At 36.6% G+C, this 14,803-nt stretch overlaps 1 protein-coding gene across 1 annotated transcript; it reads right to left on the bottom strand.

Moving 5' to 3' along the window:
- Positions 1 to 1,111: 1,111 nt before the first annotated feature.
- On the bottom strand, positions 1,112 to 9,883 carry LOC131020944 (fatty acyl-CoA reductase 3-like). The gene is made up of 10 exons (XM_057949997.1): positions 9,769 to 9,883; positions 9,574 to 9,677; positions 9,013 to 9,212; positions 8,577 to 8,677; positions 3,775 to 3,961; positions 3,411 to 3,572; positions 2,846 to 2,927; positions 2,063 to 2,329; positions 1,748 to 1,875; positions 1,112 to 1,655 (listed from the first exon to the last, which is right to left on the bottom strand). The coding sequence occupies exons 1-10, from the start codon at positions 9,839 to 9,841 to the stop codon at positions 1,493 to 1,495; spliced, it is 1,467 nt and encodes a 488-aa protein (XP_057805980.1). The 5' UTR covers positions 9,842 to 9,883; the 3' UTR covers positions 1,112 to 1,492.
- Positions 9,884 to 14,803: the final 4,920 nt, after the last annotated feature.

The following is a 14,803-nucleotide window of genomic DNA, read 5'->3' as shown; positions in this document are numbered from 1 at the left end:
CTGCCCTTTCATGAAGGATTGTTGGCGTTTGAGTCGTTTGTGTTTGGTTTTGGAACCCATTATTGATAGCTGTGATTCTGTCCAGAGTGTTCTTTTCCAAATGTTATGCAGCGTGAATGATGATGTTAAGCTCAAGGTGTGCATGCTATTTTGGCAAATTTGGAAAGATAGAAATTCGATTGTTTGGAGTGGTAGTTCCCTGCTTCCTGCTCGCTCTATTATGGCTGCAGCTGTGTCTTGGTCGGACTGGAAGCTTGCTCGTGCTAATGCTTCTCAGAGGGTTTCAAATCAGCCGTCTATTGCTGTTTGTACCGGTTGGCATCCTATTCCCGTTGGTGATGTTAGATGCAACGTCGATGCGGCGTTCTTCGCCCAGGATCATTCTATGGGTATTGGTCTTTCCATCCGTGATCATAATGGTAACTTTGTGCTGGGTAAGTCGATGAAAATGCCGGGGAGTCGGAGTGTGGAGGAAGGCGAACTTATAGGCATCAAAGAGGCGTTGTCATGGCTAATAGATCTTGGTTTTTCAAGAGGTTCTGTGGAGTCGGACAGCAAAAGGGCGTGCGACTTAATCGGCTCTAATATGAGGAACAATTTAGAAGCTGGTGTTCTTGCTTCTTTCTGCCGCCGTAAGCTCTTGTTGCTGCCGGGTTTCCGTATCATCAAAGTTAAGCGAGAACAAAATACAATCGTTCATTGTTTAGTGAAAGCTGCGAGAGAAATTTTAACACATCATGTTTGGATTGAACCCCTGTCTACTGTAGAGGGTCATCTCCATCTCCCAATTGATTTCAATAATATTTTCTCTCTTTTACCTCCAAAAAAAAAAAAAAAAAAACGTAAACAAATACAAACCAATATTCTTTATAATTTACAAATAAAAATATTAACATTTTCAAGGGAACATCGAAATAGAATAGATTTCAGTCTGCAAGCAACAAGGTTTAGGATTCAAATACAACTACTTCTTAAAATGAGAGCTTATATTAAAAGAGAAAAAGAAAAAACAACCAAGAAGAACCCTTGAAAGCACAAAGACGCAGACTAAGAGCCGAGCCTCATTAAAACCCCTTTAAAGAAAACCCTAAGGGAAAAACTTTACAGGGGGAAAAGAGTACTCGTCAAAAAGGAAAACACCAACGTGCAAAAAGAAGCCAAAAACATAAAGCCAGAAGGGAGTGGAAAAACTTCGGGAACTCCGGCCTAACCATCGTCCCCAAGAATCTCCGGTCTCCCAACTCGCAACCACAAACCAAACCTCAACAAAAAACCCAAACGCAGCCATAATAACTTGTTTCCAAAGGTTAAAACCTTGCAGGAGGGCTCGTCGACGACCAATCCAGCGCTCCGCGGAAACAAGAACAAATACAACTACTTATATCTCCCATAGTAAAATGAAAAATTACAAATGTCTAGCACTCATTTTAATTTAAAATTTAATATTACACACAATTTAATAAATTTAATACATGCATCATAATTTACTCAATCAACGTTTGAAAGAATATTTGACGAGGCCTGGAATGTGAGTATGCATAAGATAATCATCCCAATTTATACTTTTCAGATCAAAGTTAAAAATCTCATTCTCGATATCACCACACATCTCGTTTACGGAGCTTTTCAATTTTTCCATATTCATGTCGTCGAAACTGCATAAAAATAATATACAAAAAATAATTAATAGAGATATATATGATGCTCGATTTGCATAGGAAATGAAAATTTGCTAGGATACACTTACACTATACTGAAGAACATATAAGGGCTAAATAGATCGAACATCCGCATCAAGAACTTGACCTTTCTTGAACGATCAATATAGGTTCTATCAAAATATCCAAAACTTGCTGCATTTACAACACATAGAATCTGAAGGGGGTCGATAATTAGCATTAAAATATACGTGTGAAAAATAATATTTGAAGTTTAATTGAATTTGTAATTTATATTAAAATTTATTCAAAATCAAGTAATAGTTGAGACGGGAAATGAGGAGCTAAAGATATGTATTGAATATTTATATGATACTTAAGATTTGTTAGTGGTGGATACGAACCTTAATGGGAATCAAGTAATTGAGGTTGATGTATATTTGGATAGCAAGCTTAGTAGGCAACTGTGTGCCCCTTGTAACAATGACAGGCTTTCCATCTCGGCTCATCCATGGATTTTCTATGAAGAAACGAGTGTTGATATCTCGAATGCGAAGATATGATATCGGGTTTGATGCCGAAGATCCGACGTGGTAAATCATCGGTGTCGTTTTGTGCACATGTGTGGCTATTGATACCATCATAGCATTCACCACCATGTCTACCGGAATCTGCATGCACATTAACCAAATACTTGTTAATTAAACTGTATTTTACAATTTCGATAATTGGGGGCTGCAAATAAATTCCAATAAGTTTTACGATTTCGGCAAGAGAGAGAGAGGAAAAAATGGCTATTGAATGAGGGAGTGGTCTTTCTAACTATGTCCTTCTGCATAAAATATTGATACTATATGTGTGTATGTGTGTTAAAATGTCTTGGATATGAGAAGCCTTATTTAAAGTGTGAACATGAGAATCATTTTTAACCCATCAATCACCAAGATCTATAGTGAATGTATCACCTTGAAGGATGAATGCATACATCACCTGATTTCGATCACATTAATTAGGGACAAAAATTATATATTTTTTTAATGCAGTTAATTTCACGTACAAAAAATACAATAACTTTATACATTCACGGTAGTGTTCTCGGTCAATTTTCACGACAAAAGGTAGGTTTCACGATAATCAACCACTTAATTATATAATAAATATATAATATGTGTTTAATATTATCTCACCAGGTCTAATGTAATTTTGGGATTGCCTGGATAGCAAGTCAGTTTTCCAGTCCCAAATCCAATGATAAAAGCATCAATGGTCCTACATGCAATCCCCCAAAATAAATGAATAAGACATAATTAAGAAACACACAACAATACATGATGCATATAAAATTCTATGAATACTACATACCCTCTCCGTCCCCCCAAATAACTTTCTAGAAGGGAGGGGCTCGTGTTTTAAGACAAAGTTGTTGAGTGTATTGGAAGTGGTGAAAAATATTATAATTAGTATTGAAAATAGTGAAAAGGTGAAAAGTAAGAATGAATAGGGTATTATTAGTGGTGGAACTATGTTCCAAAATGGCAGAAGTTATAAGGGGGACGACCTAAAAATGAAAGATAGGAAGTTATTTGGGGATATATCATAAACTTTTTTTTTTAATAAGAAATACTATTAAAATACTAAATTTAGTAGTGTGTTATAAAAAGTATTAGGATATAAGATTCGAACTACAAAATATTGGGACAATGGATCCAAACCAAAATTCAATGTAACTCATGTGTGTTGTGTGTTTTTTACCTGACTCCTTCAGTCCAACCCGGAAAGGGTTGTTTGAAAGTACTAGTTACTATGGTAGGACGGATTATTATGAGAGGTATATTTTCTTTGAATTGTTCCAACATCATTTCTCCCATTGCCTTTGTGAAAGTGTAAGTATTTGGCCACCCATATTTCCTTGCCCTGTCATAATGAATCAAAAGTACAATTAAATTCAAGATAATTAACCCATCAAGTAATTAATTAACATTTTTTCATAGATTTATTCATTTTTCCACAAAATACATGGTTAATTAGGCTCGATGGAGCTCGAACTCTTATAGTAATAGTAAAAAAAAAGTAAAGAAACACTAATTGACTGATATGTAAATGAAATTCGACAAACCTTTGGAGACCTAATTCTCTCATCATTGATTTAATATGATTTTCTGGTGCTGAATGTAGCGATCGGAGATTATCGTCGACAATTTTCTTTTCCATGTCAATATTTAATCCCGGAGTCATGTTTAATGCCTCACCCATTTTTAATGGCGTTTCTGGAATAAGTCCCTCCTTCTCTCCACACACATATGCTGAAAATTAAATCCACACTTCATTAGTCCCCTAATATTCCTCCCCTTTGTAAGAACACAAAATCTTGGGTACACCCGAATGTACCGTACAATTGGGTTGACCCGTACCCAAAATAGTGTTATTTATATGATTTGGATCAATATATGGGTTCAAATTATGGTACGAGTTAAAGTCTGAGTGAATGTGCAACACAGTTGTACGGTACACTCGAGTGTACACAAGATCACCTCTTGTAAGAATGAGTGAAAAGTGTTGGAATATAAACTTGATTTGTATAGATATTTTATAAAGAGTATTCTAGATATTTTGAAAAGTAGATAGAAAAAGAAGAAAATTCTAGAATAGTTGAGAATGATGAGGAGATGAAGAAAAATCTAGAATTGTTGAGAATGAGTTAGGATAAAGTAGAATTAATTAGTAGAATAACCTAGAAATAGAATAATCTAGAAGGTGGGTATGTACCACTATAAATATGTAACTATGTTGTGGAATTGTAAGTAAGCAAGTAATTAAGGAAGTGAATTCAAGGAAAATTGTGTTAGTAAACAACAATCCTCCCACTCAAATTTCTAAGCACACATACGTCCACAACCAATTTCTCCAAATTTCCTCCTACCAATCAAACAAATTCTCCATTATATATACTTATATTCCAACAAATTGGTATCCGAGCCATAAAATCCTACCTGTGGAATGACCAACCTACAATTGTTTCAAGTCCCCATGCTCAACAAGAGCAACTTCGACAATTGGAGCATCAAGATGAAGGCGCTATTGGGAGCCCACGACGTTTGGGAGATCGTGGAGAACGGCTACGAGGAGCCGCGGGACGAGGCCGCTCTATCCCAACAACAAAAGGATAGATTACGAGACGCGAGAAAGAGAGACAAGAAGGCTCTCTGTCTCATTTATCAAGCGCTGGGGGACGACGATTTCGAGAAGATCTCGAATGCGAGTACCGCCAAGGAAGCGTGGGAGAAGCTCCAGAACGCGTGCAAAGGAGCGGAGCAAGTAAAAAAGGTACGACTTCAAACTTTAAGAGGAGAGTTTGAGTCTTTGCATATGAAAGAGTCCGAATCGATTTCGGATTATTTTTCAAGAGTCTTGGCAGTGTCTAATCAAATGAAAAGAAATGGTGAAAAATTGGAGGATGTTAGAATTATGGAGAAAATATTGCGCTCACTAACCCCAAAGTTTGAGCACATTGTGGTGACGATTGAAGAAACTAAAAATTTGGAGGAGATGACGATCGATCTCTTGTTGGGGTCGCTGCAAGCATATGAGGAGAAGCAAAAGAAGAAGCAAGAAATTTCAGAGCAACTTTTAAAGTTGCAAGTAAGCCCGAAAGAAAAAGAAGAAGGTCCGAGCAATGGTCATGGACAATTCGGGAGAGGACGTGGTCAAGGTCAAGATCGAGGAAGAGGTCGTGGACGTGGACGAGGACGAGGAGGCTTCGTCAATAATGGTGAAAGAAATGAGTTTACAAGTGGTCGGGGGAGGAGCAACCCGCAGTCGAGGTACGATAAATCTTCGATAAAGTGTTATAATTGCCATAAATTTGGGCACTATGCTTCCGAGTGCAGAAGTGAAAAAGTAAGGATTGAAGAGAAGGCTAATTACGCCGAAAGTACAAATCAAGATATTGGTAGTGTGCTTCTGGCATATAAAGGAGAAGCTGGAGGATAAGATGACACGTGGTACCTCGACACTGGTGCTAGCAATCACATGTGCGGGAAAAGAAATATGTTTGTGGAGCTCGATGAGTCGGTAAGTGGCAACGTCTCCTTTGGTGATGAATCTAAAATTCCAGTTAAAGGAAAAGGAAAAATTTTAATCCGCTTGAAGAATGGAAATCATGAATTTATTTCCAATGTTTATTACGTGCCCAATATGAAAAATAATATCTTGAGTTTGGGACAACTCTTAGAGAAAGGTTATGATATTCACATGAGAGATTATAACCTTTCAATAAGAGATGGAAAAAATAATCTTATTGCCAATGTGCCAATGTCTAAAAATAGAATGTTCTTATTGAATATTCGAAATGACATGGCAAAATGCCTGAAAGCGTGTTACCAAGATAAGTCTTGGTTGTGGCATCTTCGGTTTGGGCACTTGAACTTTGGTGGTTTGGAGTTGTTATCAAAGAAAGAGATGGTGAGAGGTTTACCATCCATCAAGCATCCCGATCAACTCTGTGAAGGTTGTCAACTCGGGAAGCAGTTCAGAAAGTCATTCCCAAAGGAGTCAAGCTCAAGAGCTCAAAAGCCACTGGAGTTGATTCATGCTGACGTGTGTGGGCCAATAAATCCAAGCTCACTCGGTAAAAATAATTATTTTCTGCTCTTCATTGATGATTTTTCTAGAAAAACGTGGGTATATTTCTTGAAGCAGAAGTCAGAAGTATTTGATGCATTCAAGAAGTTCAAAGCTGCCGTCGAGAAGGAGAGCGGATGACAAATCAAGGCCATGAGGTCTGATCGAGGGGGAGAATTCACATCAAGGGAGTTTCTAGAATTTTGCGAAGCAAATGGAATTCGACGGCCCCTGACAGTTCCGAGATCCCCCCAACAAAATGGAGTGGCAGAAAGGAAAAATAGGACAATCATGGAGATGGCGAGGAGCATGCTAAAGACGAAGAATCTGCCTAAAGAGTTTTGGGCCGAAGCAGTGGCGTGCGCGGTGTACCTATCCAACCGATCGCCGACAAGGAGCGTGTGGGGAATGACTCCACAAGAAGCCTGGAGCGGGAGAAAGCCAGGAATTTCCCACCTAAAGGTATTTGGGAGCAAAGCCTACGTGCATGTACCAGATGAGAGAAGGAAGAAGCTTGACGATAAAAGCGAAGCATTCATCTTTATCGGGTACGACTCTAACTCTAAAGGCTATAAGTTATATAATCCGAATACCAAGAAAACAGTGATAAGTCGAGATGTGGAGTTCGACGAAGAAGGAGTGTGGGATTTTAATCCCAGTGGTGACTTCACCTTCATCCCACAATTCGATGATGAAAGGACAGTCGAGCAAGTTGGAGAAGTCCAACAAGAGGTAGTGACTCCACCAGCTTCACCAGTGCCAGTCACTGAAGACTCGTCACCATCTTTCTTAAATGAAAGAGCCACACCACGAGCAAGGAGTTTGGGCGATATATATGAGGATACTGAAAGGTTAGAAAATCTTACCTTGTTTTGCCTATCTGCTAATTATGAACCTGTTAGCTTTAAAGAAGCGGCAAATAGTGAAAATTGGCGAGTCATAAGAGACGAAGAGATCAAATCAATAAAGAAGAATGATACGTAGGAGCTCGTGACACTACCGGAAAGGCACAAGGCCATTGGAGTCAAGTGGGTGCATAAGGTTAAGAAGAATTTTAAAGGTGAAGTTGAAAAATATAAAGAAAGGCTCGTCGGGAAAGGATTTCGCCAAGTTCGGAGTTTTGCTCAGAATGACAAATCAAGTTTAAGGGGGAGTGTTGGAATATAAACTTGATTTGTATAGATATATTATAAAGAGTATTCTAGATATTTTGAAAAGTAGATAGAAAAAGAAGAAAATTCTAGAATAGTTGAGAATGATGAGGAGATGAAGAAAAATCTAGAATTGTTGAGAATGAGTTAGGATAAAGTAGAATTAATTAGTAGAATAACCTAGAAATAGAATAATCTAGAAGGTGGGTATGTACCACTATAAATATGTAACTATGTTGTGGAATTGTAAGTAAGCAAGTAATTAAGGAAGTGAATTAATTCAAGGAAAATTGTGTTAGTAAACAACAATCCTCCCACTCAAATTTCTAAGCACACATACGTCCACAACCAATTTCTCCAAATTTCCTCCTACCAATCAAACAAATTCTCCATTATATATACTTATATTCCAACAAAAAGTATGTGAGTACCAATCCTCATCATATCCTCCAATTAAAAATAAATAAAAATAATAATATAATGTTGATTGTCTTAAAAACTCACAACTGTATTTACTAGTAGTATTTAGGTTAAATTACACGATTTGACTTTGTACATAGTTAATTGGTTCAATTACAGCATCACCTTCAACAATTTTGCAATCATGATTGGATTTTTACTTTGTACCGATGATATGTGATTGGATTTTTACTTTGTACCGATGATATGTCTTATATATGTAGCGGGATTGAAATGGAAAAGAAACACAAAAGGTAAATATGAGTTGAAAACAATTTTTGTTGAGAAATGACAGAGTTCGAGGGTTTTTTAGGACAGTAACTTAGATTGATTTGGAAATTAGGACAATAACTTTCGAACTTGTAAAAATATGACACTAATTTTTTTTAGAGTAAAATAGGACACTAATTAATAAGTGTTGCATCCGCAGGACATTTTTTAGCCAATTATTGACTGAGAAATGTCCTATTTTTACGACGCTTATTAATTAGTGTCTTATTTTACTCTAAAAAAATAATTAGTGTCCTATTTTTACAAGTCCAAAAGTTATTGTCCTAATTTTCAAATCAATCTAAGTTAATGTCCTAAAAAATCCCCTAACTCTTGCCATATATGCATTACTCATCGATCGACTTTGTCAATATGAGTATTATTCAACTATAATGTTTGAATATCAAACAATACTAACCAGTAGAAACGTGAAGCAACGTCCTCAATTTGCTGCATTTTTTCGCAAAACTCAAAACATTTGCCGCTCCAACTGTGTTGATTCCCAACGCTATATCGTATCTGTAATAATAATAATAATAATAATAATAATAATAATAATAATAATAATACGCTGAAGGAACGATATAACATATACTCCCCCACACACCAACAATTTTTCGGCAATGAAATTCATAAATATAGAATCAAGATTTAGCTAGTTTAATTTACTAATAAAAAATCAGCGTTAACAATCAAAATTCAATCGTTAATTTTTTCTGTAAACGATCGATTTTTCGTTTATTTAACGATAAAAAATTCAGTCATTAATATATTTTTATTATTTTATTAATTTTTACTTTTTAACGATCGAAAATTTTCGTCGTTAATATTATATTTTTATTAGACATATATACCTTTCATCAAAATTTGTAGTTGCGGCTGAATTGATGATAATATCCACTTGTCCAAACACCTCTTCCAAAATGGAGGTTTCTAATCCCAAGCAATCACGAGTGATATCGCCGCATACCACACTCACCTTTTCCTTAATAATGGAATCCAATTTTGCTCCATATTTCTCCCTCACCACCTTAAACAACTCATTCTCCATCACCTGTCAAATTATCTAATCATCAAATCTTGGGAGCGAATTGACCCGGGTTCGATCCCTCTTGAGAGCAAATTGGAGATTGGAGATATAAGGTGGATTTGGTGAATGGAGAGATAAGGTGGTTCTTGGAGTGGATGGGGAACTAATTACTAACATCTAACATGACTTTGCCCGATCAAAAAAACAAATCTAATCATCAAATCTTCATATTGCATGCATGTCATTTCTTTAATTTCCGTCGAAACATATAATTGTTGAATTATGTGCATGCATAATTATATTTTATGTAGTTCAAAAATACATAAATTATTTTAATGTCCATCTCGATTCCCTTTTGATGGAGGAATCTTAGTTAAGAACAAACCTCTGTATTGAAACGATGTAGAGCTGACGAAGAATCCACAGCCCTCAAAAGAAGATATAGTTTCTTCACTTCTGGTTGAACCCTCATTATCTTCTCAATTACAACTGCACAACATATATATAATTAAGTGTCACGTTACATTGTAATCTAACTTAAAAGTGCATGAGCTGTGTGCATATATGATATGCATGTTACCCTTTGCTAAAAAGCCAGTGGCACCAATGACAAGAATGCTCTTGTTTTCGAAAAAATGAAGAAACTTGTCCATTGCAAACAATAGGAATTTAGTTCAAGAATGAAGTAATTAATGATATATGTTGTGGAATTAATTAATTGGTGATCAGTATATATAGAGAGAATATAGCTAGGTTGGAGTGAGCCAATTAATTTAGTTTGATAATTTTCTACATCCTCGGTTGGTGGGACAAAGACAAGATTAGGTTTTAATTAAAAACGTTTTCCATATCTTTGGTTTGGTGATAAATTAAAAGACAAAAGGTTCTAAAAACGTTTGTGTGTACGATTTCTTTTTTTTTTCTTTTATGAAGAGAAAAATTCACTAATTAACCATGTTGTAGTGAATTTTGGCCTTTTGGTTAATATATGTTTGAGTAGTTTTTTCATCCAATGGTGTGGTTGTAAGCTGAAAAACTGTGATCGCAGATTAAACTGTTGTCTATTTTATTAGAAAAAAATTGCTGAAAGACCACGGTGTTTTATTAGCCATGTCTTTTTATTTGGTTTTATGTGAAATTTTGTGGCTAGGGGAATGATTATTTTTTTGTACTTCAAATTCTGCAGACATGGCGATGCTAGAAGTTGACGCATGAAGAACTTTGATACTATTTTTGTGCACGTAATTGAGTAACTTGATTGTTAGACTTATTGTAATGATGATATAAAATGAAAAAAAATTCATATACAATTTAGATGCAAAAATTGATGCTTGAAGAACATATTGCATTTTTGTACGTGTAGTTGTATAACTTGATTGTTAGACTTATTGTAATGAATATTAAAGGGTTAAATGCATGTAATATCATGAACTTTGCCCGAAATTCATTTTCCCCACGATCTTTAAAAAGTTCATTTCACAAACTTTGACATTTGTTCTATTTTCCCATGGTTTTTATTTTCCCTCAAATCAGAATTGACGTTGCGATGATGTGGCTCGTTGGCACGCGTCATACACTCATACTTGTTCCATTCTGGCAGTTAAACGCAACGTTTGATTATTCTAATTAAATCTCAAGAATTAAGCATTAAACCCTAATTTTTCGTCCTCCCCCATTCTTCCTCAGTTGAACGCACAGATTGCTTGGAATCTGCAATCGTTTCCTCTTTCTTTATTATCCTTCTTTCTCATTAGCTCCCTCCTCGCGTTCTACGCCATTTTCCCCAACTTTGATTGACCCTTCTGTCACCCCGCCAGTAATCCACCTGCCTCCCACTGCAGCGGTGGCGGGAATGCTGCCCACCGGCATCGAGAGATTGGCGAAGCACCAGTGCCAGCGATCGGCGAAACACCCTCCACCGTCGAGAGATTCGTGAGGGAGAAGAGGAATTGGCGAAGGAGATTTATTAATTCACGATGAGTCAGAAAAAAAAAGATGAATTTCTTTTGAAACACCAAGGAAGAATATATGAAGAAGATGTGTAATTTTTTTATGAAACACGAAGCAATTCCAACAAACTAGGGCTTTTTTATGAGTATTTAATATTATATGTGTAAATAATTTTAAATTTACATATATTCCACGTCAGTGTTTACGTGTAAAATTAAATCCACATCATTGCCATGTCAATTTTAAGGTCACCGGAAATAAAAACTGTGGAAAAATTGAACAAATGTCAAAGTTTGTGATTAAAAATTAATGAATTTTTTAAAGATCATGGGGAAAATGAATTTCGATCAAGGTTCGTCATATTAAATGCATTTAACCCAAAATTGAATATTATTGGTATTGTGTGATTTGATTTGTCTTTATTATTTATGAAATTAATTGGATATTAATTTATCAAATAATTGTTATAGCATTAGGACCATATTGAACTATCTGGGGTGTGCATTTCCACCCTTGCATTTCATAAACCCCATTCAGTTTAGTTTTATTGAAATAGGGTATGGATTCCTGTGATGGCATCGTCAAGTACTCGATCGACAGTTGAAAGTTGTATACGCCAAGCAAATTTTTTAAAAAAAGGAACAATGTTTCCATATAAAATCTAAGACAACGGTTTTCCGCTTCCGATTAACACTAATTCCGATCTGTTACCACAATTTAAAACTATGATCTATTAGTGCAATAGTTAGAAAATGGTTAATTTACCACTACGGTCACTACAAAAAACCGAGAATTACCGGGGAAATTACCGGCGGCGAAACGCCCGCCGGTAATTATCGGCGGCCCAACGACGCCGAAAGAAGGCGGGTCGGTTTTTTTCTTTAACGGCGGTATTACCGGCGGCATTATCACCGCCGGTAATTAGAGGCGGCTCGCCGCCGGTAATGTTAAATTAATTTAATTTAACTTTAATTTTAAAAAAATTGTTGATTAACGGCGGCATTGCCGCCGTTAATTAACGGCGGCAAAATGCCGCCGGTAATTCTTTAAATAAAATCGACTTCAGATCCCCTTTTCTTTCACAGCAATCACGCGCAGCCCTCAAACCCTTCTCCCTGCCCCCTGCCGCGCCTCCTCGCCGACCCAGCAGCCGCCGTCGACCGCCGCCGTCAGTCCACCGCCGCCGGCCAGCCACCCCTGCAGGTATTATTTCTCTCTCTTTCTCTTTAATTATCTCTCACTTTCACATTTAATTAATTTATTTCTTTAACATTTAATTAGTTGAACGACGCCGCGCCGTTGCCGACACCGCCATCGCCACCGCTCCGCCTACCACTACCGTACGCTTTCGTTCTCGTTAATTATTTGATTTATTTATTAATTATTTTGTTAGATTAAAATTAATATTAATTAGATTAATTTTAATTAATTTATAATATTTGAAGTATGATTAATTAATTTAAAATTTGTTTTTTAATATTATTTTGTTAGAATCTAATTAATGTTAATTTGATTAATTTTAATTAATTTATAATATGTGAAGTGTGATTAATTTTAATTAGTTAAATTATATTGAAATTTGTTTTTACAATCTAATTAATAATTAGTTGGAGTTTGATTAATTTTAAATTAAAGTTGTTTGATTAATTATAAAGCATGATTAATTTTAAGTATGAATTTGTTAGAGATTTATTTATGTTAAATAATTTTGTTAAATAAAGTATGATTAATTGAATTTTAAGTATGCTACGTATGTGTTTATCATGAAATGATATGATATTATATATTGTGGGATAGATTTAATCAATTTCTTAAGGATCTTCTCCCTTGGGGATAGAAATTGATTATTTCTTAAGGATCTTCTCCCAACAAATGATTGTTTTAAATTTCAAACTTTATTTTTTATTGCTTTATATGTATTGTATATTGCTTCGACATTGGGGGGCCGGGTAGACCTAGTATAGGCTTAGTAAATTAGGACCACTATGGTCACTATAGCTGCTGGTAGAGTCGAGCACTTGGTAGTTAGGATAGTGTGGTTATGCTGTCGAAATTTCGTTTGATTCAAGTAATTATATTTTATTTATTTTTCTCAATTAGAATTTGCAAGAATGAGTGATAATCGCATGTGGATGTATGCGAGATACAATGATCGTTCTGCATTTGAAACGGGGCTGGAGAGTTTCCTTGATTATGCGATAAATCAAACGGCGTATACAGATGGAGTAGGTAACATTAGGTGCCCGTGTAAGAAGTGTAACAATGAAGCCTTTTTATCTGTACCTACAGTCAGAAAACATGTTACTAGGCGTGGATTTGTCCACAATTACACAACTTGGGTTTATCACGGGGAAGCACCGATGTATATGGCGGCAGAACATGCTGGACCTAGTAATTACCAAGTAATGGATGAGGATGATGGGTCATACAATAACTATGAAAGGATGGTGCATGATCATGCTGGACCTAGTAATTATCAAGATGTGTCAAATCTGGAGGAGCCGCCCAATCCTGATGCTCAACAGATTTACGACATGTTGAGCGCGGCCGATAATCCATTGTACCCAGGCTGTGACACTTACTCACAGTTATCCTGGATGACTCAATTCATGAGCATAAAGACTGAAAGTCACATGTCAGAGAGAACTTACAATCAGTTGTCTTCGATGTTTCGAAATGCTTTACCGAATGATAACAACTGTCCAGAAGACTTCTATAGTACGAAGAGAGATCTGCGCGGTTTGGGTTTGCCCGTGGAAAAGATCGATTGTTGCGTTAATAATTGTATGTTGTATTGGGGGGAAACTAGTGAGCTACATAGTTGTATGTTCTGTGATCAATCACGATATAAGGACAATTTGCGTGCATCTGGAAGTCGTCGAAAGAAACAGGTGCCCGCCAAACAGATGTACTACTTTCCTTTGACGCCCCGACTGCAGAGGTTGTTTGCATCTGCAGCAACAGCCGAGAACATGCGTTGGCATGCGACTTCAACAGACGATGGGGTTATGCGCCACCCGGCAGACTCTCCGGCTTGGAAGCACTTGAATTCAGTTTATCCTGAATTTGCTCAAGAGACCAGAAATGTGAGATTAGGTCTATCTACAGATGGTTTTGCCCCTTTTGCACAATCAGGACGTCAATATTCTTCTTGGCCGGTCATTGTCACACCATATAACTTGCCTCCATGGTTGTGCATGAAAGAACAATTCATGTTCCTCACAGTTCTCGTACCTGGCCCATCCAATCCAAAGATGAAGTTGGACGTATTCTTGCAGCCACTGATACAAGAGTTGAAATATTTGTGGGACGTAGGTGCGAACACTTACGACGTATCTGTGAAGCAAAATTTTCACATGCGGGCAGCTCTTATTTGGACTATCAGTGATTTTCCAGCGTACGCTATGTTGTCTGGGTGGGGTACAGCTGGGAGATTGGCATGTCCACATTGTATGGAGAATACAGAAGCTTTCACTCTAACGAAGAGTGGAAAACAATCGTGGTTTGACTGTCATCGGAAGTTCTTACCTCGTAACCATGTGTTTAGAAGAAATAAAACCTCATTTTTGAAGAATAAGACTTGCAATGTGTATGCACCAGAACAGAGATCGGGGACAGAAATCTTGAATCAAATAGATCAGTTGGGCTTCGTGAAGGTTACAGAA

This window comes from Salvia miltiorrhiza, chromosome 1 (assembly GCF_028751815.1).
Source record: "Salvia miltiorrhiza cultivar Shanhuang (shh) chromosome 1, IMPLAD_Smil_shh, whole genome shotgun sequence".
Taxonomy (NCBI): Eukaryota; Viridiplantae; Streptophyta; class Magnoliopsida; order Lamiales; family Lamiaceae; genus Salvia; species Salvia miltiorrhiza.
This window is presented reverse-complemented; position numbering and strand designations above follow the sequence as displayed.

What these genes read in the sequence shown, in the direction of transcription:
- LOC131020944 (XM_057949997.1), bottom strand. Translation starts at nt 9,841, where the DNA reads ATGGACAAGTTTCTTCATTTTTTCGAAAACAAGAGCATTCTTGTCATT. An exon ending in TACATCGTTTCAATACAGAG is followed by an intron (nt 9,213 to 9,573) that starts GTTTGTTCTTAA and finishes ATAATTTGACAG; the next exon opens with GTGATGGAGAATGAGTTGTT. An exon ending in AGAGAATTAGGTCTCCAAAG is followed by an intron (nt 3,573 to 3,774) that starts GTTTGTCGAATT and finishes TCATTATGACAG; the next exon opens with GGCAAGGAAATATGGGTGGC.